This window comes from Suncus etruscus, chromosome 2, assembly GCF_024139225.1.
Source record: "Suncus etruscus isolate mSunEtr1 chromosome 2, mSunEtr1.pri.cur, whole genome shotgun sequence".
NCBI classification, from domain to species: domain Eukaryota; kingdom Metazoa; phylum Chordata; class Mammalia; order Eulipotyphla; family Soricidae; genus Suncus; species Suncus etruscus.
In genome coordinates this window covers 94817691-94838171 of record NC_064849.1, presented here as the reverse complement: position 1 = coordinate 94838171, position 20481 = coordinate 94817691, and the positions used below count along the sequence as shown (strand labels likewise).

Below are 20481 nucleotides of genomic sequence, written 5' to 3'. Positions count from 1 at the left end.
CTGTACTCAGGAATCATTCCTGGCAGACGTGGGGGACCCCATGGGATGCCGGAGATCGAACCTGGGCTGGGTACATGCAAGGGAAATGCCCTTCCCACTGTGAGACTGCTCTGGTCCTGAGACCCCATATCTTACAGAAGACCCACACACACCTTCTAGGAGGTTACCCCACCCAGATGGCTCTGCCTCTGAGAAGCCCCCACACCTGCTCTGGACCCATCACCTGAGCTGTCCTGTCCCCACACCTGCCGGGGCCCACTTCCTGAGATTGCCCCCTTAATTCTCAGTCCTAGGACCCACCTCCTCAGCCCGCTGGGCCTCATTATGCTTGTCCAGGTAGGTGCCCTCCAGCACGGAGCCCACGATGGTCAGCCCCTTGCCTGCCTTGAGCTGCCCCGTGAAGGACAAGAGCCTGGGATGTTTGACGTGTTGCTCTGCGTCCAAGTTCAGCATCACCAGCACCTGAGGCCTGCAGGGTGGTCAGGAGCTCGCTCCAGGGTAGCAGAACGTAGGGAAACCCCAGACTAGCCATGAGCAGGGCTTGTGGAGTTTAAGCCCTTGGCATAACCATCCTGTAGCCCAGGAGAGCAGGGTGTGCAATTTCCCAATATGCCATCCCCGGGGGCCCCTGCACAGCTGCATGTTCAGTGACCGTGGCCCCCATTGGCACTCAGGGCTCCCCTGTCTCTGGCTCACCTCCAGTTCTTGGTGTGAGGGGGTCCGTGCTCCACACGCAGCAGAGCATAGCGGGCGGCATTCAGAGACAGCCCCCGGATTCCATCACCCCATTCCTTCTCGGCCCTATGGAGGACAAAGGCAGGGGGGTCCAGCTGGGTAGTAGCCTGCAGCTTTTAGGTCAGCTGTGGGCAGGTCAGGCACAATCCAAGCCCCCAAGACTGTGACTTGCAGAGGCTCCCAGCAGCTCCCAACTCCACCCAGGTGACAAGACCCAGGACACAGCAGTGCCTGAAGGAAGGTATGAAGGGAAGTGGGCACCCCCTGCTTAGCCTGCAGTGCCTAGAGTCTCACCCTCGGTACTCGATGTACTTGTAGATGCAACCAGCGATGAGCATGGCCGAGAGAGCATAGTACCAGGAGCAGATGAACATCAGCGCCAGGCACAGGCTCATGCCCAGGAAGGACAGAGTCCTGCAGAAAGTACAGTTCATAATGGCCCCCGGTAGGCCAGATGGAAGTCACATTCCCCATCCAACCCACAGCAACCCCACAGTGACCCAACACCGACCCCACACTAGCCCCACACTGATCCTACAATGACCTCATGCTGACCCCATAACAACCTCACACTGACCCCACAGCGACCTCACAGTGGCCCGATACTGACCTGACATTGACTTCATACCAATCACACCTTCTACCATCCCAAGAAAAATCCGAAAAAATATTAAAAACATTAGGGCCCGGAGAGATAGCACAGCGGTGTTTGCCTTGCAAATAGCTGATCCAGGACCAAAGGTGGTTGGTTCGAATCCCGGTGTCCCATATGGTCCCCCGTGCCTGCCAGGAGCTATTTCTGAGCAGACAGCCAGGAGTATCCCCTGAGCACTGCCGGGTGTGACCCAAAAACCAAAAAAAAAAAACCAAAAAAAAAACATTAGGTTTTGACACTGACCTGACACTGACTCCATAGTGACCTAACACCAATCTGACATGACCCCATGCTGACCTGACATTGACCTGACACCAAGCCCACAATGACCTGACATCTACCTGACATTGACCTTATACCAACCAGACCTCATACCACCCCAAGAAAAGTCAGGAAAAAAAACCCAAAACATTGTTTTGATACTGACCTGACCCCACACTGACTTGATATTGACTACACTGACCCCACTGACCTGATCCCACCCTTACACTGACCCAACATTGACCCTATAATGACCTAACACCAATATGACATGACCTCACACTGACCTGGCACTGACCCTACAATGACCTGCAATGACCTCAGTCCACTGACCTCATACCAACCCAACAATGACACCATACTAACTTGACATTGACCTCATACTGACCTCACTTACCCAAAATGGACCCACACACCGACCTCACATACACTGACCATACACTGACCCGACAACGACCCCACACCGACTTCCCACACAGACCCCTACACCCAACACACAGCCAGACCCAGAGGTCTGTGCTAGGGGAGTGTCCGGACAGTGTGCTCAGACGAATGTGCCCAGCAGCTAGCACTCACCAGTGGTAGTACTTGAATCGGGGGCGCCAGTTGGGCGTACGCAGCAGCGTCTGCACGGCACAGGCCAGGTTCACAAACATATAGCACATGAGAAAGAACCTGCCACAGTGCGAACAGGTGAGCATGGGTCAGATGCCCTCACACAAGAGGAACAGAGTCACCCACACAGAAAGGACAGGATCACTCACATGGAAAGTATGGGGGCCACGCTGTCCAGGGAGGCGATGAGGATGCCAATCTCACAGATGAAGGCAGTGAGCAGCAGTGCCCATGTGGGCTCCCCATTGGATTTTCCATGACCAAATACCTGCAGCAAGAGGGAGGCCGCTGGGTGATTCCCTTGTCAGGGACACTTTTCTGTCCCAGGAAAGCCCATGTTTGCAAAGCCCAACCCGGCACATGTCCCTTTGTGTTTTGGTAAGACATGCCATCCCTGTGTGAAGGCCTTGGGCCATGTCCTGTCCCTGTCCTGAAAGGCCTTGGAGCTGTGTCCTGTACCTGTGGTAGGCCCAGGCCTGTGTTAAGGGACAAATGCTACCCAAGAGAAGTGAAGGGTTGTCTGAGCTGCTCCCAACCTGGGGCAATGGGAACCATCTGACCCCACAGTCATTTGCTACCAAGCTGCCTGAGGGTCCTGCAAACATAGGACTTCCCTGCAACACCATCCAGAAGACTCCTCCGTTGACACAGCTCACCTGCAGGAAAGGTATGATGCCGTCCCGAGCAATGGCCTGCAGCAGGCGCGGTGCCCCTGTAAGGCTCTGCAGGCCAGCCCCACAGGTAGAGAAGAATGAGCCGATGATAATAACCCAGGGGGATGGCCAAGCCAACATGCCAATGACCAGCTTGCCCTGAAGGGCCTCCCCAAACCTGTGGACAGAAGGGTAGGGCTAAGCAGAAAGTGGAGCTAGGGGGAGAGAGAGAGGAGAGAGAGGAGAGAGGAGAGAGTGAGAGAGAAAAAGAGAGTAGGGGCAGAGACCAGCACAGGGGCAGGGCTGTGAAGGCAACCAGCTGCCATGAGTAGAAAGACAGAGCCACTAGAGTGCACTAGGATTCAGAGGGGTATTAGGAGGGTCTAGTGGGTGGTGCCATGAAAGAGCAGGGTTGAATGGAAGGGCAGGGCGAAGTGGAGGAGTGGGTGAGAGTGTAGAATAGCTTTGCTGACTGGGGGTGGAGCTAATAGGTATGATGGATGGAGGCGTGGCTACCTGGCATGACTGATTGGAAAGTGAGACCAGTAGATGAATGGAGCTAATGGCATGGCTAGTGGACAGAGCTGATTGGTGGGATGGAGTCAGGGGTGTAGTTTGGGGCAGGGCTCATGGTAGGGCAGGACTAGTGGGCATGGCTGATTAGAGGGATAGGGCCTGTGTGGGTTTGGAGAAGGGTGATTGGAGGACAGGGTTAGTTGAGACAAGCTAGGGAATGGTCCCTGAATGTAGCCCCAGCCTGAAGGGGCTGCAGCATCAGTGACCACATCACAGTGGGCCAAGGTGGCCTCCCTACAGCGGGACTGTGGCCTCACTGATGGGCAATGGGGGAGGGGCGGTCAATGGACCTACACTCGAGGGAGCAAAGGGAACCTGTTAGCTTGCCGCTAGTTGTGGGTCAGACCACTCTGCAATTCCCAGCAAAGGCTGTGGCTTCCGAGCAGGTGGACTAGACAGGAAGTCGGGCTATGCCTCAGGAGGAGCTAAAGTGTCCTCAGCTTCCAGCCTAAAATCATGACATGGAGCTGGAGCGACGTATGACAGACCCCAGCTTTGATGTCCACCTCCCCACAGACACATATGGTTCCCAGAGCCTGCCAAGAGTGATCTCTGAGCACTGCCAGATGTGGCCCCAAAACTGTAAACAAAGTTATCAGTGGCACACCAACACCAAGGCCACTGCGTACTTGTCCCGCAGGATCACACCCTCGATGCAGGCTCCGAAGAGGACGATGCATGAGAGGTCTGCAGCCCAGCTAAGGAAGCTAAGGAAGCAGTGGTATCTGTGCTAACCTGGGCTGCCTGCCCACCTGCTCACTAGCCCCCTACTCACATGCACATTTGTTCACATGCATACTTGCTCACTGCTTACCTGCCCACATGTTCACCTGCCTTACTCCTCATCTGTCCACCTGCTCACTAGCCTGAACTAGTGCCTGCCATCACCCCACACACCTCTTCTGGTCAGTGCTACAGATGCAGTGGGCAGGGCTGGTGAGGGACAAGTTGCAAGAAAGAGGCGATTCTCCCATCAGTGCTGTGAGACACTAGACACAGGGACACACCATCACAGATATACAGACAGGCAGTCACAGCCTAGATGGCAACAGGGACAGTCTCTCATGTGGTTCATCATGTCACGTCTAAAGCCTCATGGAGGCAGAGCCCCTACCCCACTGCAGGGATGCACACAGTGTCTTCCTGGGTCTTCCAACCCTTCAAGGATACAGATAAATGACGTCGTCACAATGGCTAAGATGGTGCCTGTGGGGATGGATTTCTGAGCATCCCTGAGGTCCCCAGAGCGGTTGGAGCCGGCCATGATTCCTACAAGCAGAGGTGTCAGGTGAGGGGTTGTAGAGGGAGGTCAAGTGTGGTGGACTCACATGGGAGCATCAGGATTATAGGGTCAGAAGAAGGTCAGGTATGGCAGGATCACATTAGAGGAGCCACGGTTACAGGGTTAGAGGGAATATCAGGCATGTCGGTTCACATGGCGGTGTTGGGGTTTGGAGGTCAGGTAAGATGGGACTACATGGGGATGATGTGGGGGAAATAGACCCAGAAACCTGCATCTACAGGTCCCCAAATGGCTCTGTGGGATGGGGAAAGGCTTTGTGGATATACAGAGGCACACACAGTCACACAGGCACTTAGCGTGCAACAGGCAGCAGTGAGTCCCTGTGTGTGCATTGTGGGGTACAGTGAGCCCTGCATACACTGGGTGCATGAGCCTCCTCACAGACCCCGGAAGTCCTGTATGAGCTAAGGCTGCCTCTCTCTGTGCCCTCTTATCAGATGTCACATGGTTGGTTTCTCCCAATGCCCAGTGCCCGGAGAGCAGGACAGTGCCCTTCCCCACACCCACCCACTGGGCTGCTCTGAGGATGCTCACCCGTGACAGATGGGAAGTAGATGCCAACCAGCATGGTGAAGTAAGTGGTGATGTCATTGAGCACATAGGGCAGTCCACTGGACCTGCTATCCTCAGCCATGGCCACGGGCACAGAGGGTACTCCCTGCTTTTCCACAAACGCTCCCTTGTCTGCGTACATGCTCCATAGGTTTTCTGTGAGAGGGGCAGCAGTGACCAACTCCAGAACCTTCCTTGGCAAAGCACTGCCACAGCTCTGGAGATGGGGACTGGGCAGCGTCAGCCTCCCTGTGTGGATCTTGGGCCTGCTATCCTAAGCAACAACTGGTCACAGCCTGCAGAGACCAAGGTGCCTCATGGTCACACCAGTCACTCTGTCTCCAAAAGTGAGGGGCATGTTCATCTGAACCCCAGGTGCACAGAGCTCTGTATGGACACAAGGTTGGGATTCAGGCAGTTCCAGAACCCCAATGGCTTGGAGTCATAGATATAGGCCCACATGCCTGACCATGCAGGGCCAAGGACAATTTCTGTGCTGAAAGGAATTCTTAGTCCCAGAGGAGTAAGAGGAGGGGATCCAGCCCCTCCCCACACCTAGTAGCTGCAGGCCCTGTGAGCAGAGGGCAGGAGAGCACAGGCTGGGCACAGGGCAGGACTCACCCAGCAGGACACCGCTGGCCACACCAGGGATGCCCTGGATCTCAGAAACATTGTTCTGGGTGAAGTAGTCATCGCAGGAGGCAGTGAGGGCAGAGCCATTGCAGAAAAGCATCCAGAGGGCAGTGTTCACCGAGCCATTAGGGCCAGTGAGTGCCTTGGTGCAGGCTTCAAAGCCACGGCGGGCAAGAGTGCGGTTCCCCAACAGACACACCCTGCATGGAGGCGAAGGGGTCAGGCAGGCTCCAGAGGGTCAACCAATGAAAGGAGCAGATAAGGGAGGGTCTGTCAAAGCAGGGCCATAGTCCTCCCCAGGCCCACACAGGGGTGCTCAGTCTCTAACAGATGAAGCCCGAGAAGACCATGTTACAGGGGCACCACACTCACACACACACAGCTGTGACCTATCATCATGATCAGACACACAGCTGTGACCTGTCACCATGCTCAAATACAATGGCTATGATCTATGCTCGCTGACCCTTGGCCTTAGCACCCAGGTCACGGTAAGACCTTTGGTGGATTGTGAGCTGTTTACCCACCCACCTGCAGGGTGCCCAATAGAGCTGGCACATGCACCCAGTGCCCAGTAGGGGGCCTCTCACGGCCCCATGTTCCTTCAAACCGCACTCACGGGATATCTGGCGGCTCCAGTGCACTCTTGATGACCCCAGCATAGATGGCCATGATGGACAGCACCACACAGGCCAGGAAGACCAGGGCCAGCTTGTTGACATACTTGACACCCACAAAGACAACCAGGGCCATGAGCACCAGGGTGCCTGTGCCGTAGACACGCATGTTGTTGAGCATTGCGGCTGCCTCCCCATCCACAGACTCAGCCTGGAAGACGGCTGCACTGGGCGAGATGTACGTCTGCAGGCAAAGTGGGCTGTGAGCCATGGAGACACGGACAGGCAGGCTCAGGGAGACAGTCCCTGAGCCACATGCCAGGAAGCCTGGGAGAGGCCAGTCAGGGGAGACAAAGACCACCTGGCCACCCCGCAGCCTCCCTACCAGAATGCAAGGCAGAGCCTGGTGATGAAGGACAGTTTAGGCTTCAGACCACATTTCCGCTGGCAAGAATTACACCCCCGTCCTCCCAAAGGGACAGTCTAGCCTTTCCACAAATAGGTACTTCCGCTCAAAATAGTGGCAACGGCCAGCCAGCCATATTCACCTGGAATCAGGCCCCAAACTCTAGGGGGTACCAAATAGGAGGGAGGGAGCATGGAGGAAGGGAGAGAAGAAGGGGATGAAGGATGTAGGGGTGAGGACAAGAAAGGAAATAGGGTGGGGGAGAAGGAAGAGGAAAGAGAAGGATGAAGGTTAAGTGAGGTCGGAGGGTGGTGGGGTGAAGACAGAGTGCTCAGGGGCTGGTCGGCAAGGCTGGCACCCAAAAAATCCCTGCAGATACCCGTGGGGATGGGAAGTCGTGCTGAGCCGGAGTCCCACTAGGGCTGTGATGGGGGACAGGAGGTGGGTCCTTCCCACTGTCCCATCACACTTACCAAGAAGATCTCAATGGTTCCCAGGATGTACATGGCCCCAGCAAAAGTCGTCCCCAAGTAGAAGCAAAGGCCCACGGCACCCCCGAATTCAGGTCCCAGAGAGCGGGAGATCATGTAGTAGGAGCCGCCCGCTGTAGAGACCAGGAAGAGGAGCCTGAGGGACGCCCTGGTAGAGGGCACTCACTCAGGGATAATGCACCCAGTTAGGAGCCTGGGGGCTGGAGTGATAGCACAGCGAATAGGGCATTTGGATCTAGGATCAGGCTCACAGCCTGACACCCCAGACAGCGACCAGGAGACCCTGGAGCAGTAGAGGTTAGGGATCCTTGGGTTTCCCCAAAATTGAGAAATCAGAGATCAGAGCTATATAAGTAAGTCCACCAAGGCCACTCCCCATATGCATGCCTCACTCTACTATAGTCCTCTCAGCACACTGGGGGACCTCAGGACAGCACCTCCAAACACCCACCCAGGCACAGGCATAGCTATGGGACAAACATTCCTCAGGCTCCAGGCCTAGCAGTTATGTGACCTGAGCTTGCAAGAGGTCCCAGGAGACACTGCTATGGGCAGGCAAGTCTCAGAAACTGCAGAAAACAAGGTGCCAGGGGCTAGAGTCATAACACAGAGGAATGGGCACTAGATAAGTGCATAAGATGACGGGGTTCGATCCTCAGCATCCCATATGGGCCTGAGCCTCCTGGAGTGATTCCTGAGTGCAGAGCCAGGAGAAACCCCTGAACATCATTGGGTGTGGTCCCCAAAACAAAAAGAGAAAGTAAGGTACAAGTAGGAGGAAGCTCAGAAGGGTGCTCACTGGCAAGTATCAGGCCCTGCCCTATGGGAGACACAGTGATCCTGAGGGAGACAAAGACCACTTGGCCACCCCGCAGCCTCCCTCCCAGAAAGCAAGGCAGAGCCTGGTGATGAAGGACAGTTTAGGCTTCAGACCACATTTCCGCTGGCAAGAATAACCCCCCCATCCTCCCAAGGGGACAGTCTAGCCTTTCCACAAATAGGTACTTCTGCTTAGAGTAGTGGCAACGGCCAGCCCAGCCATATTCACCTGGAATCAGGCCCCGAACTCTGGGGGGTACCAAATAGGAGGGAGGGAGCATAGAGGAAGGAAGAGAAGAAGGGGATGAAGGATGTAGGAGTGAGGACAAGAAAGGGAATAGGGTGGGGCAATCGATGCCCATGCCACCTGTCCTCACCTGGGACCACGCCATTGGTGGCAATAGCGCTCATGGAAATGGCTGTCAGCATTGTCTATAGGAAGAAACAGGGCAGAGAGCTTCAGAGATGGGGTTCAGGGACCCCACGCCACAGCTCCTGACAACAAGGAGTGCGGGAGACCCAGCACTGGCCTCAAAGTGCAGCTGTCCACACTCTGTATTCCCAGTCCACACCCACTGACCCACAGGCCGCATCCACATGCACTGACCAGACCCAATTCATACCACTGACCCCCGGCTGATTGCCTATAAGTGGGTTGGCACTCACTGGGACCCCACTGAGGCCAGCTTCCCTGGCGCCCACCCTCAGGGTCGAAATCCCGTTGGGAGTCCCTGTGGGTACTGGGACCATCCTGTGTGGGTATTGGGCTGCCTCCACCCTCAAACAGGCCACCCTTGTTAGGCATATGCACCCACATCATGACTCAGGCAAGGCCAAAACAGAGCTGTGAGCAGAGCCATGGGCTCCCAGTTCAGGCTGCTCAACTGCCCACAAGCAAGGAGGAAGGGGCAGGTCCCCCACAGAGCCCAGCTGCAGGTGCCAGGCACTTACACAGGCACAGCACATGGACACGATGAGCAAAGACTCCAGAACGCCAGCTGCACCCACGATCCAGGCCAGGCGCAGGAAGAGGACCACGCCCAAGATGTTCTGAAGGCATGGCAGGTAGACGCCAATGAAGGTGCCCATGCGTGGGCTCTGCGGAGGGAGATGCAGGTGGGCTGCGCCCAGAGGGAGCAGCTGCACCATGGGGCAGGGGTACAGGGACCAACAGTCTTCACCCTAGTCAGTAGGGAGCTGAGGGGCCCTGCCCAGGCCTGAGTGTCCTAGAACCAAGCAGGAAGAAGAAGCACATGGGAAAGACAAGGAGGGAGCCAGGCCACCGGAACCCAGTGGGAAGTGCGCGCAGGGCCCTGGGAACCAAGGCCTGAAGGATGAATAGGGACCCAAGCTATGGGATGCCCAGCGGAAAGGACACACAAGCCCTACCAGGGCTGGGGATGGCTGTCTTAGAAAAGGTGACCCCACCCGAGAATCTCAGCATCACTAGGCTGGTCAGCTCTGGCCACCTACCTTGGCCTGGCGCCGCCGGCTGTCCTCTGCCTCTTCATGTTCCACCACGCCCTGGCTCAGGTTGGTGTAGTTGGCCAGCTTGTTGAGCAGCGATGACACCATGGGGTTACTGTCCATCTCCTCCTGTGGGGCAGGACCATCCGTCAAGCAGAGGGCAGTGCCAGTGGGCAGGCTGGGCGAGGCTGACCTCGGGGCTGACCTCAAAGAGCGCCATGTTTCGACCATCCAGAGAGCTGTCTCGCTCCATCTCCAAGTTGATGAAGGGGCTGTTCTCCCTCGGGGTTCCATCTCCTGCAGACACAGTACCAGGTCAGAAAGGGGGAACTGGGCAGGCTGTTCTGGGGCTCTCCTGCCAAGGGGTCCCCCCAGAGAACCCAGGGTTAGGGTGCCAGGGTATGCCTGAGGGCACCAGGATCCACACAGCCACACAAGTCTGCTTGGCCATTGGCCACCACTGCTGAGAGCATGGGGAGCCCCGTAGGCCGGCTCACAAGATGGGCCACTTTCTGCCTGCAAGGGTGTGAGTGAGGAAGCTGGAGGAACCATAGACAAAAAAGCAGACAACTGGGGCTCCAGGAAATGAAACCAAGGGTCTAGCACCTTGGCCCCTCCCAGAAAGCCACATCTGTCCCTAGCACACAAGGGCCCCAAACACGCCACCTGGAGCACTCAGGCAGCTGCACAAAACACTCATGGCAGCCAGAAAAAATCATGGGAGTACTGAAGCAGCAGTGCATGAAACACTCACGGGAGCACTCAGACAGACAACCTGGAACAGTCATGGAAGCACTCAGGCAGCCATGCATGGAAAACTCATGGGAGGACTCAGGCAGCCTTAGACCCGTCACAAGCCTGGGTTCAATCCCTGCTACCTACTGAGTGGGTCACACTCATGGGTGCTGTAGCCTTGCCAAAGGGACTCACATAATATTGACAGCTGCAGCCTGCAAAGGCATATAATACCAGGCAAGGCATACAATTAAACATGTGCCCCACCATGTGTGTATATCTCACATGTACCCCTCATATAAGCCCCACCATGCATGTATGTGGTTCACATGTGTGCCTCACCATGTGTGTGCAAACATCACATGTGTACCCACTCACATGTATGCACACGTGTGTCCCCCAAAGGGGTGGGGAGAAAAACACACAGTACTCAAAAAAAAAAAAAAACCGCACAGGGATGCATTTCCGAGAGTAAGGAGTGCACAGGTGGATGCGAGAGGGCAGCACCATTGGGTGGGGGGATGACTGTACCAGTGGGACTGAGGCCGGCTGACCAGTGAGGGCTAGCAGGGTGGGCCAGGCACCCACAATGGGGACACCACCCAAAAGCTCCTGCTTGGGCACGGCTGCAAGTTTCCTGAGCAGACACTGCCCCAGGGCACAGATGAAGGTCACAAAGAATGCAGCGAGGACAGAAACCCGAGCAGGCCGCCCTCCTGCTGGTCGATGCCATGTCACACTGTGGGGACCACAGGGACCACATGGAAAGGTCAGGGCACAAGGCCATCCCCGATGTGATGGCCGGGGGCACCACAAGGACAATTCCTATCCAGACAGTGCCATGCGACAGCCACCACCTTCTTGTAGCTCAATCTGGCCCCTCTGCCGCCTGCTGCTGAATGTCCCCATCGCATGGACAATGGACACAGCTCTGAGGGCAGCAGGCACTAAGCCCTCCTGAGTCCATGTCCACCAGGAGTGCAGTTGGGCCAGTGGGCACAACAATGTCAGCTCTGTGGTGGGAGGCAGGGGCAGGAAGACTTAGAGCAGGGGTCTCAAACTCGCAGCCCGTGGGCCATTTGCGACCCTCCGTACAACATTTTGTGGCCTTGTTTTGTTTTGTTTAGTTGTTTGGGTCACACCCCCCAATGTTCAAGGCTTACTACTGACTTTGCACTCAAGGATCACCCTGACTTTGCCTCTTGCGGCCCACAGGTAAATTGAGTTTGAGACCCCTGACTTAGAGTGAGACCCAGGGCCTGTGGCAGCCCCTTGCCTGTTGGATCAGCCTTGAGGGGGTCACTGCTGCCATCCTGAACCTCGGGAAAGCCCCCACTGAGCCCTGCTACCTTGTCCAGGGAGCCACGCACAGCCTGTCCTCCGGCCACACCAGCCCCCACTGGCCTGTCCATGACACTCCCCTGCCTCGGGCCAGCCCAGCCTCCACTGCCCAGAATTTCTGGGGAGCTGACAAGCCCCTCACAGGCTACTCATCCCCAAGGACAAATACTGGGAGGAGTCACAGAGAGCCCTAGTCCACTGTGTGGTGGCCTCTGCCGAGGGGGTACTGAGCCAAACCCAGGTCAGGCAAACCCACATTTTACCCATGTCAGGGGAACCTGCCCCATGAAACAGCTCATCTCTGGCTCCTGCAGAGACTGAGCCCACATGGCCGGGCCTTGGGGTAGGAGTGGGGAAAAGCCCACCAGGAGGCCAAGAGCAAGGCTGTCCTCAGACTACCTCCCCACCCAGGTTCTGGTCCACAGGCCTGAGCAGAGTATGGATCCAGAGCCAGTAGATGAGAGGGCAGATGGACCCTCCAGTACTGGCCAGGGCCTCCACCCAGAGCGTCCTTGATACCCCAGGCTTTCACCTCCACCCAGAGTCCTTCTGCTGTTTCCAAGCCCCACCAGGCCCACACACAAGCCACCATTGGAGGGGTCAGAGTTTCACACACAACAGGCAGCCCTAGGGGGTCACAGGGATAGAGGCAAGGGGGAGGGGGTTAAGAAATGCCAATAACCCCCCACCTCGGGTGGTGCCCTAGCAAAGCCAGCTCAGGGCCAGCTTAAGCCTGGGTCATCCCTCGGAGCATCAGCTGTTCCGGAAACTGGTTCTGGGGGTGGATGAGGCAGGATGGGTGGAATTCAGCGGTTCCAGTCCTGGCCAGGCTCTGACAGGGGGGTCAGCCCGCTGGGTTCAGGTTACAGCCGCTCTATCTGGAGGCGCCATCTCCCCCCATCTGAGATGCCCCATGGGGCAGAGCAGGAGCTGGGCAGCAGCCAGGCCTGGACGCCATCGCAGGGCTGCTCCGTGAGTCACCTCGCACTCTGCCCCCCTACCTACACTGCCCTCCAGCACTACCACATCCTCACAGCCCATCAAGGACCCTCCATCCTCATCTCCACAGGGCTTGGGGGACCACAGGAGAAGAATCGGCCTGGGGGGTTCATGTGTGGCACAGGAAGAAGCCCTAACAGCTGTGCAGGCCTGGCCCTTCCAGCTCCAAGGAACCCCACTGGGCAAGTGAGGCTTGGTTCCTGCTGGGCATCAGGTACCTTGTAAGGCCACAGCCAATGGGACCACTGCCTGATAAACCATGGCTGACAGGACCACAGCCTGAGAGATCAAGGTGTCCGGCAGGAACACAGCCTGAGAGCATGGCCTGAGAGACTACAGCTGACAGGAACACAGCCTGAATGACCATGGCTAGCAGGACTACAGCCGAAGACACTATAGCTAATAGGACCATGATCTGAGAGACCAGAACCTTAGAAACTAAAGCTGACAAGATCACAGCCTGAGAGACCACTGTGCAGTCAGTCCCAGGCCCCATTACTGTGGCTATCCCCCAACAGCTCCTCCTCCCACATTCCTACTCCACCCCACAGCTACCAAGGACAGGCTTCAGTGTAGCTACTGGTCCTGACCTCATAGCAGGTGCCCGGGGGGTGGCTTCCCAAGCCAGATGCTGCGGGGGGGGGGGGGTGTCAAATCCCACCCCAAGGTCTCCCTCACTGCAGGCTAGCCCCCCCACCCCGACCAGCCACCACAGGTATCAGCCAGCTGAATGGGGACCAAGGGCTGGGGAGGGGGCCCACCTGGAGCCAGGATAAGCCAGGGCCCTGAGGGATCACTGTGCACAAGCTGTGGAACTTCTGGACATGCCGCATCGAAGAGAAGGCATGGGACACACAGTGACATGTTCTAACATATACTACAGGCACATGGCACACGTGTGCACCTAGTGACTATTCTCCCCATCATCCCAGTGACCCTGCTTCCCATGATCCCAGTGACTGTCCTCCCCCATCATACCAGTCACATCCCCTACCATCCCAATGACCCTCCTCCTCCATCATCCCAGTAACCCTCCTCTACCCCCAACCTCTGTCTCCCCAGTGACCACCCATACCTAGGAACCCATCTGCAACATTCTGGTGTCCTGAGCTACCAGGGGGCAGCCATGGTGCCTGGGGGGGAGGATCAGACTAGCCTAAGGGGAAACTGAGGCACAGGAGCCCTGGAGCCTCCCAACCTGTGGCCACCAGGCAGTCAGAAGTGACCAGCAGTGGGAACTGCCCAAACTGCAGCACTGGCCACAGAACTCAAAGCTGCCTGAATTCAAATGTTATCACAGATGGCCATTTGCCCCCTCCCATATGATCCCTGAAGGGATCTAGGACAACCATGGGTAGAGCATAGAACATGAGCAAAGCAGCCCTGCCAGAGGCCAGAGACTGGCCCCCGCCTGACTCTCAATACGACCCGGGACCCACAGGGCAGCTGAGCCCAGACCCGCCTTACAGCTGCCTGCCAACAGGCAGAGTCCCACTGAGGGGAGGGCGGCCTTATCTCAAGGGCCAGACCCAGCAGACAGGGAGTGACCTGCTTTGTACAGCACATCCATCCGTGGCCACCACACCATACTCAGACCCGTGGCACCCCTGCTCCATTCTCTCCCCTGGACAACCCTGTCTCAGGTCCTCCCCTTTGCATCCCTGCCCACCTCACGCCACTATACCCCCCTGCAGAGAACCCAGTTTTCACTGGCCTTCCCAGCAGGTGTCCCAAATACCCCAGGCCTATAGTGCTCACCTCTTCCTGGTACTCCCAGCTATGCCCACCTTCCCTACCACTTAGACCCACAGCATAAGGGCCCCACAACCTGGGTGGGCCTGCCTGGCTGTCACCCAGACACTGCCCCAATGTCACAGCAGGTCTTCATCATGGCAGGCTCATCCTTGCTGCCCTGTCTATGCCCTGGGGGAGGAACCCTGAACTGTCCCTGGCACGGTTGGGACCCAACCCCATGACCATGCCCCAGGTGGACATGGTGAGGCCACGACTCCTGAGTCCCAATATGGAGTCCAGTGTTACCCGGCTAGTGTCCTCCCAGGTCACACATACTCAGCAACTTTCTGGATGCCAAGGAAGACCCAAACAGTGGCAAGGGCCCTGTGCCCACTCCCATGTCAGAGACTGGCACCAGTGGCACTTGATGGGGAGTACTTGGGTAAGAGAGAGCTGAAGACACACAGACCCAGAGACCCCTTTCAGGAGCCTCCCTGCATAGCAAAGGCTTCAAGGGCTGGGGATCACATAAATAGTGCAGACTCTGTCAGCAGTGCTGGAAGCACAGGAACAGCCATACCAGGGCCCCTCTCCTGTCCACCAGGGGCCAGGGTGTCTTCTGAGGGATCTGGGGAGCACCACAGTGCATCACCCACTCAGGACAGAGGTGAGGGCCAGGTCCATTTGTACCCACCATGCAGACAGTCCAGGTTCACCCCAGCACCCGTGTCCATCAGAGCCCCTGAGGAACTCAGCCTGTCCCCAGAGTCTGGGGATCACTGTCCTCCTGGAGGGACTGGCTGCCCCTACACCTTGCCAAGAGCCTGAGCAGCTCCTTTCCTGGGGATCCTGAGAAAAATGCAACATACCATTCTGCTCCCAAGACAGGAACTGGGTGTATGAAGAACACCAGCACAAGAGCGAACAAGCACACACCTATATATACATGAGTATAGACAGCTCCCTACACATGCACACATGAATACACCTGTGCACACCTATATATAGGAGCAGATGTGCACACACACATATGAGCACACATGCAAGTACACACACCCACACACAGAGCAGATGTGTATATCCCACACACACAAGTACAATCCTGCACACACAGGCACGCCTGCCCACAGGAGCAGAAGTGTACACACCTGACACCCTCCACACAAGTACACAAGCATGCCTGTGTACACCATCTCATAGACATACACGTGAGCGCCCCCCAGTGCCTGTGAGCACACACATACCTGCATGAAGTCATGTGCACAGTGGCAGCGATACCTGGGTTCCAAGCTGCCCTGAGCCAAAGCCAGGTCCCGAGTTTCCCCCCCCCCCCACTCTGATCTGCATCTGGTACCTCATAAGCCCACAGAGGGGGGTCTCCATTCTGGCCCACTGAAGGTTCATGCCCCGAGTCAGAGGGTCCCCATACTCTGCCCCGACACTGAGTAGCAGAAGCCTCTCAGGGGCAGAAAATTCACTCAAATGTGAGGCGTGGGCCAGGCCAGTGGCATCTGTCCCTCCACAGTCCCGGCAAGGCCAGGCTCAGCCCAGCATCAGGGACACGTCCCTCCTGCAGCAAGCAGAGCCTGGCAGCCACTAGACCTAGAGCACCACCACACGGAACCAGGTGGGGCATCACACTTGGGCGATGGATGGTGGTGTCACACTGGGGCCACAGATCAAGCTGGCAGATATGGGGGTTCCAGATAATCATAGGCCACAGGAAGGGTCTCAGCGGAAGGACCTGGCCTGAGAAGTGGCCGTGGAATAGGAGTTGCAGGGACTGGGTGGGGAGGGAGGCCTCTTCTCTACCCACTGGTGCCGACACTGTACCACCACCCCCTCAGCTGAAAGCTGCAGAAGAACCAGGCAGGTTCCTCTTCCGAATCCAATCACTCCCGACCCCGAGGTCAGAGTGTCCTCTGAGTACATCCCCTGGCTCCCTACCCCAGAGAGAGGTGTCTTCCCAGGACTGGGCACCACTAGGCACAAAACAGCATGGTCCAGCCACCTGAGAGGGAGCAATGTGGGGCCCACTGGGATGGAAGGGCAGCAGGCAGGGCCCCCACCACAATGTACAGGCCACATTTCCACCTGGGCCACTTGGGCAGGCCACCAGCTCCTGGGTCTCCCCTCGGGCGGCCAGTCAAATCTCAATGCCCACCTGAGTCGGTCATGGCCATGGCACAGTTCAATGTCAGGACTTGACCTCACTGGATGCTTCCACACAGCTGAGGTCTGAACTCAGCTGAGGAGGAACTGAGGAACAGCGGCCACTGCACCACCCACATGACCATCTGTACATCTTGCCTCCACACCCGCGTGTGTGCACAGAGCTGTGTGGGTTCGCAGACCACCCAGGACTGAGCTCAGACAAGGAGGGTCCCAACAAACAGAGCAGGGACAGAAGGCCAACCCTGAAGAGGGATGGTGGGCCAGCCCTGAGCAGAGACATCCTGAAGAAGGACGGTGGGCCAGCCTTGAACAGAGAAAGTGGGGGACTCAACCTCTGCAGGGACAACGGAGGGTCAGCCCTGACTGGGGATGGAGGTCAGGACTGAGAGGACAGTGGAGCCTCCACCCGTCCCCATGCAGGCTCCAGGCAGACGACCAAGAACAGGAGCTGATTTCAGGGCTCTGGGCTCTCCCAGCCTAGTGAACTGTGTGGACAGCCCAGGGCAGCCTGGGGTACCACACGCGGCCATGCCCTTCCCGGGCTGGGGGCTGTTCTTCACCCCTGCTCAGGCCCATATGCTGGACCACCCGTGGCCGGCTGTCCTGGATCCCAATGGCCATCAGAAGGGTCCCTGGCTGATCCGACCACCAGCCCACCCAAGGGCCCCGTGGTCCTCCCAGCACCAAGGGGAGGCCGGCGCTGGGGTGGCCCTGCCTGGAGTGGGAGTCCCTGGCAAAGGCCACTCCAGCCAGGGGCACGGCGCTGGAGGAAGTGGCCCCGGGAGAAAGCGAAAGTGCTAGAAGGCTGCTCCCGGGAGGCTCCGGGCGCTCCCCGGGGGCCCCTCGCTGCCCTTCGGCCGTGACCCCGGGAGTGGACGGGGCTGAGAGCTACCGTGGGCCCCGCGGGGCTGCCCAGCGCGGCCTCTGCCCCACCCATGGCAGCACGCGGGCGGGGGCACCCGAGTCTCCGGGGCCCACGTCGGGGCAGGAGGAGCACTGCGGGGAGCACGACGGGGAGAGCAGCGGCGCGCGCCCCCGCATGCCCGGGCCAGGGCGCCCCCCGACGGCGCCGGGGAGCGGGGCTGGGGCTGGGGCGGCGACCCGCGAGGCTCCAGGGCCGGAAGAGGGCTCCGGCCGGGCCGCCCCTCCCCCGCCGACGCTCCCTCGCCTTTGTCCGGCGGCGGCGGGCAGGGGCAGCGGCCGGGGCCGGGCAGGTGCGGCCGCGCTCACCCGCGCTCGGGCTGCTGGGCTCGGGGTCCTCGGAGGGCTCGGGCGCCTCCGTCCGCTCCGCCTCGCCCGCCTGGCCGCCGTCGGCGCGCGCCTCCACGGGCACCACGGTGAAGTTGGTGGGCATGGCCGCGTTCCGGACACTCGCTGCCGCTCCGCCGCCGACGCCGCGCCGGACTGGGGCGCTGGGCGGGGTGAGCGCCGCCGCCCGCGGGGATGCCACGCCCCGGACACGCCCCCTCGACGGCCCCGCCCCGCCGACGGACCCGCGGCTCCGGATGCGCCACGCCCTGGAAACGCCCCCTCGCGGACACGCCCACCAGGGCCGGGCCCCTTCTGGCGCCGACTTGGCCACGCCCCCGCCGGCCCACGTGACTTCACCTGCCGCCACTGCGCTCACGCGGGTGCGCGGCCGGGAAGGCGCCTCCCCGCCCGCTCGCCCAGCTGCGGGGTCCCGGGCTTCCCCCGCCCGCGCGGCACCCCGGTTCACGGGGATGCCCCGTCCTGTCAGCGCTTCAGGACGCCCAGCGCCCTGGGCAAAGCTCCTGCCACAAAAGGAAGTCTGGCGAGGGACAGAGGAGGGCTGAGGAGTGTGGGGTGATGAAGGGGGAGGAGAGGCGTGAGAGACAATGAAGGCTGTGGAGGAGAGGAGTGAGGAGAAAGCAGTAGGGGTAAGGTGTGATGGGTGAGGAGTGAGAAATGAGAGTGCGGAGGGGTGAGGAATGGTGAGTGAAGGGTGAGGAGCCATCTAGGGTGAGGAGTGAGGAATGGTGAAGAGGAATGAGGGGTGAGGAGGGGAGATGAGTGAGGAGCTACGAGGAGAGGAGAAATGAAGAAGGGGTGAGGAGAAATGAAGGGTGAGGAAGGTTGAAGACTGAGAAGGGGAAGAAGGAGGGAGGAGCAGGGGAGTAGTGAAGGGTGAGTAGGAATAAGGGATGAGGAGTTGAAAAAGAGTAAGGCCCGAAGGGGTGAGGGCTGTCCAGCCAGACTGTCCTGTCCCACCAGCCCTCAGCTCCCCCTGCAAGTTGCGAGGTCAGTGTCTCCCTTCATCCCTGGGTACCTGGAGGATCCTCCAGTTCACCATGTGTTCCCACCAGAAGAGAAAGTCAGGGCTGCAGACATTTGCTGAGAAACAGCCTAAACAAACCACCTGAAGGCAATGAGTGACAGTGATTCTCACCTGGGCAACTCATTCCCTTAACCACCACATGTCAGACCTGTCGTTAGGCCCAGGGAAGCCATTGGCAGACCCTCCTTGAGGTGCCCGTGGCCCTGACAGCACCTGCACCCAGTATTGATACCAAGGAGGTTCCTGCTGGCACAGGTTTGGAAAACCTGGGGAAATCAGCCCCAGAACTGCCTTCCATGGTTCAATGGCAGAGCACTCTCGGGGCCCCACTCTGACCTATGGGACTGCAGGGCTCTTTATGTGCAGCTCTGTGAATGCAGATGGGCCTGGGGAAAGGGCACAAATAGCACCTGCCCCCAAACCCTGACCTGGTACCTCCTCCTAGAGCAGAGACCAGGCCAGCACAGGTGCAAAGCTCCCCACTAAAAGGAACCCACATCCTTCTCAGGAGCACCGGCAGGGTCTGGGCCACCCAGGGGGTCTCTGGAACTGCCTAGGCTCGAGGGTCTCAAACTCACTGCCCGCAAGCTGTTGCGGCCCTCCGTACAACATTTTGTGGCCCGCGGCCGGCCTTCAAATATCGCAGTACTCGCGATTATTCGCTTACCAAATAAAAATCGCATAATTGAAGGCCAGCCGCGAGCCACAAAATGTTGTACGGAGAGCCGCAACAACTCGAGAGCCACAACAACTCGAGAGCCGCGGGTTTGAGACCCCTAGCCGGTTTCTGTTGGGCTCACCCTGCAGAGCATAGGCCACCTGGGTCTTTACCAGTTGTGCTGCTGGCAGTTCCTCCGGAGCTTAGACTGTCTTGAGTCATTAGAGCCCATGAGCACAAGACCATAGGGTCAGCTCAGGTGGAGTTTCTGAGCAAAAGCTGTATTTGCTTCAGTAGAGCAACCAGGAGCACGCACAGGCTAGGGGAGACCTAACTGATTAGGCATTTCTGCTGGCTACTCACAAGTCTGTATGCTCACAAGCTCTCCTCTGCTCCCAGGACTATCACATGACCCTGCCTATTCCTAGGACTGGCCAAGGGTGGGACCCAGGGCTCCTGTCTCAGGTGTGGGTGCCCAGCACCTACCTCCCAGTCCACCACTTACTCCTCTCCTTGGTCTCAGCCACAGGAAAGGGCCCCTCCCCACATCAGCTCAGCTTCCCGGACACAGGAAGAAACCTTTCCTTTAAGTGTATCCTTCCTGTGGCTTTAAGGAGAGCCCAAAACAGAAGGGCACACCCTGGCCTGGAGCGCATCATCACTCCTGTTCTGCCCCAGATAGCTCGGACCCTCCGACAGAGCCTCACTTCTTGAGAGAGTAAGGGTTGCCACTGGGGAGTGTTTCAGCCAGAGAGGAAGC

At 58.2% G+C, this 20481-nt stretch overlaps 1 protein-coding gene across 2 annotated transcripts in view; it reads right to left on the bottom strand.

The window, feature by feature from the left end:
- The window catches only part of SLC12A7 (solute carrier family 12 member 7), a 40835-nt gene that overhangs the window by 6899 nt on the left and 13455 nt on the right, over positions 1-20481 (bottom strand). Inside the window, exons 1-17 of one of the 2 annotated variants that reach the window (XM_049767906.1) lie at positions 17998-18142; positions 9989-10080; positions 9790-9912; positions 9268-9414; positions 8694-8748; positions 7480-7610; positions 6603-6844; positions 5972-6183; positions 5333-5506; positions 4666-4764; positions 4125-4182; positions 2923-3097; positions 2416-2534; positions 2228-2326; positions 1030-1149; positions 697-801; positions 301-469 (exon numbers count right to left, since the gene is read on the bottom strand). In XM_049767906.1, coding sequence (XP_049623863.1) covers positions 301-469; positions 697-801; positions 1030-1149; positions 2228-2326; positions 2416-2534; positions 2923-3097; positions 4125-4182; positions 4666-4764; positions 5333-5506; positions 5972-6183; positions 6603-6844; positions 7480-7610; positions 8694-8748; positions 9268-9414; positions 9790-9912; positions 9989-10080; positions 17998-18121 — 2244 coding nt within the window. In that variant the 5' untranslated portion in view covers positions 18122-18142. Of the gene's footprint in view, positions 1-300; positions 470-696; positions 802-1029; positions 1150-2227; positions 2327-2415; positions 2535-2922; positions 3098-4124; positions 4183-4665; positions 4765-5332; positions 5507-5971; positions 6184-6602; positions 6845-7479; positions 7611-8693; positions 8749-9267; positions 9415-9789; positions 9913-9988; positions 10081-17997; positions 18143-20481 lie in introns of those variants that run through there. The other variant, XM_049767905.1, reaches the window with a different exon arrangement.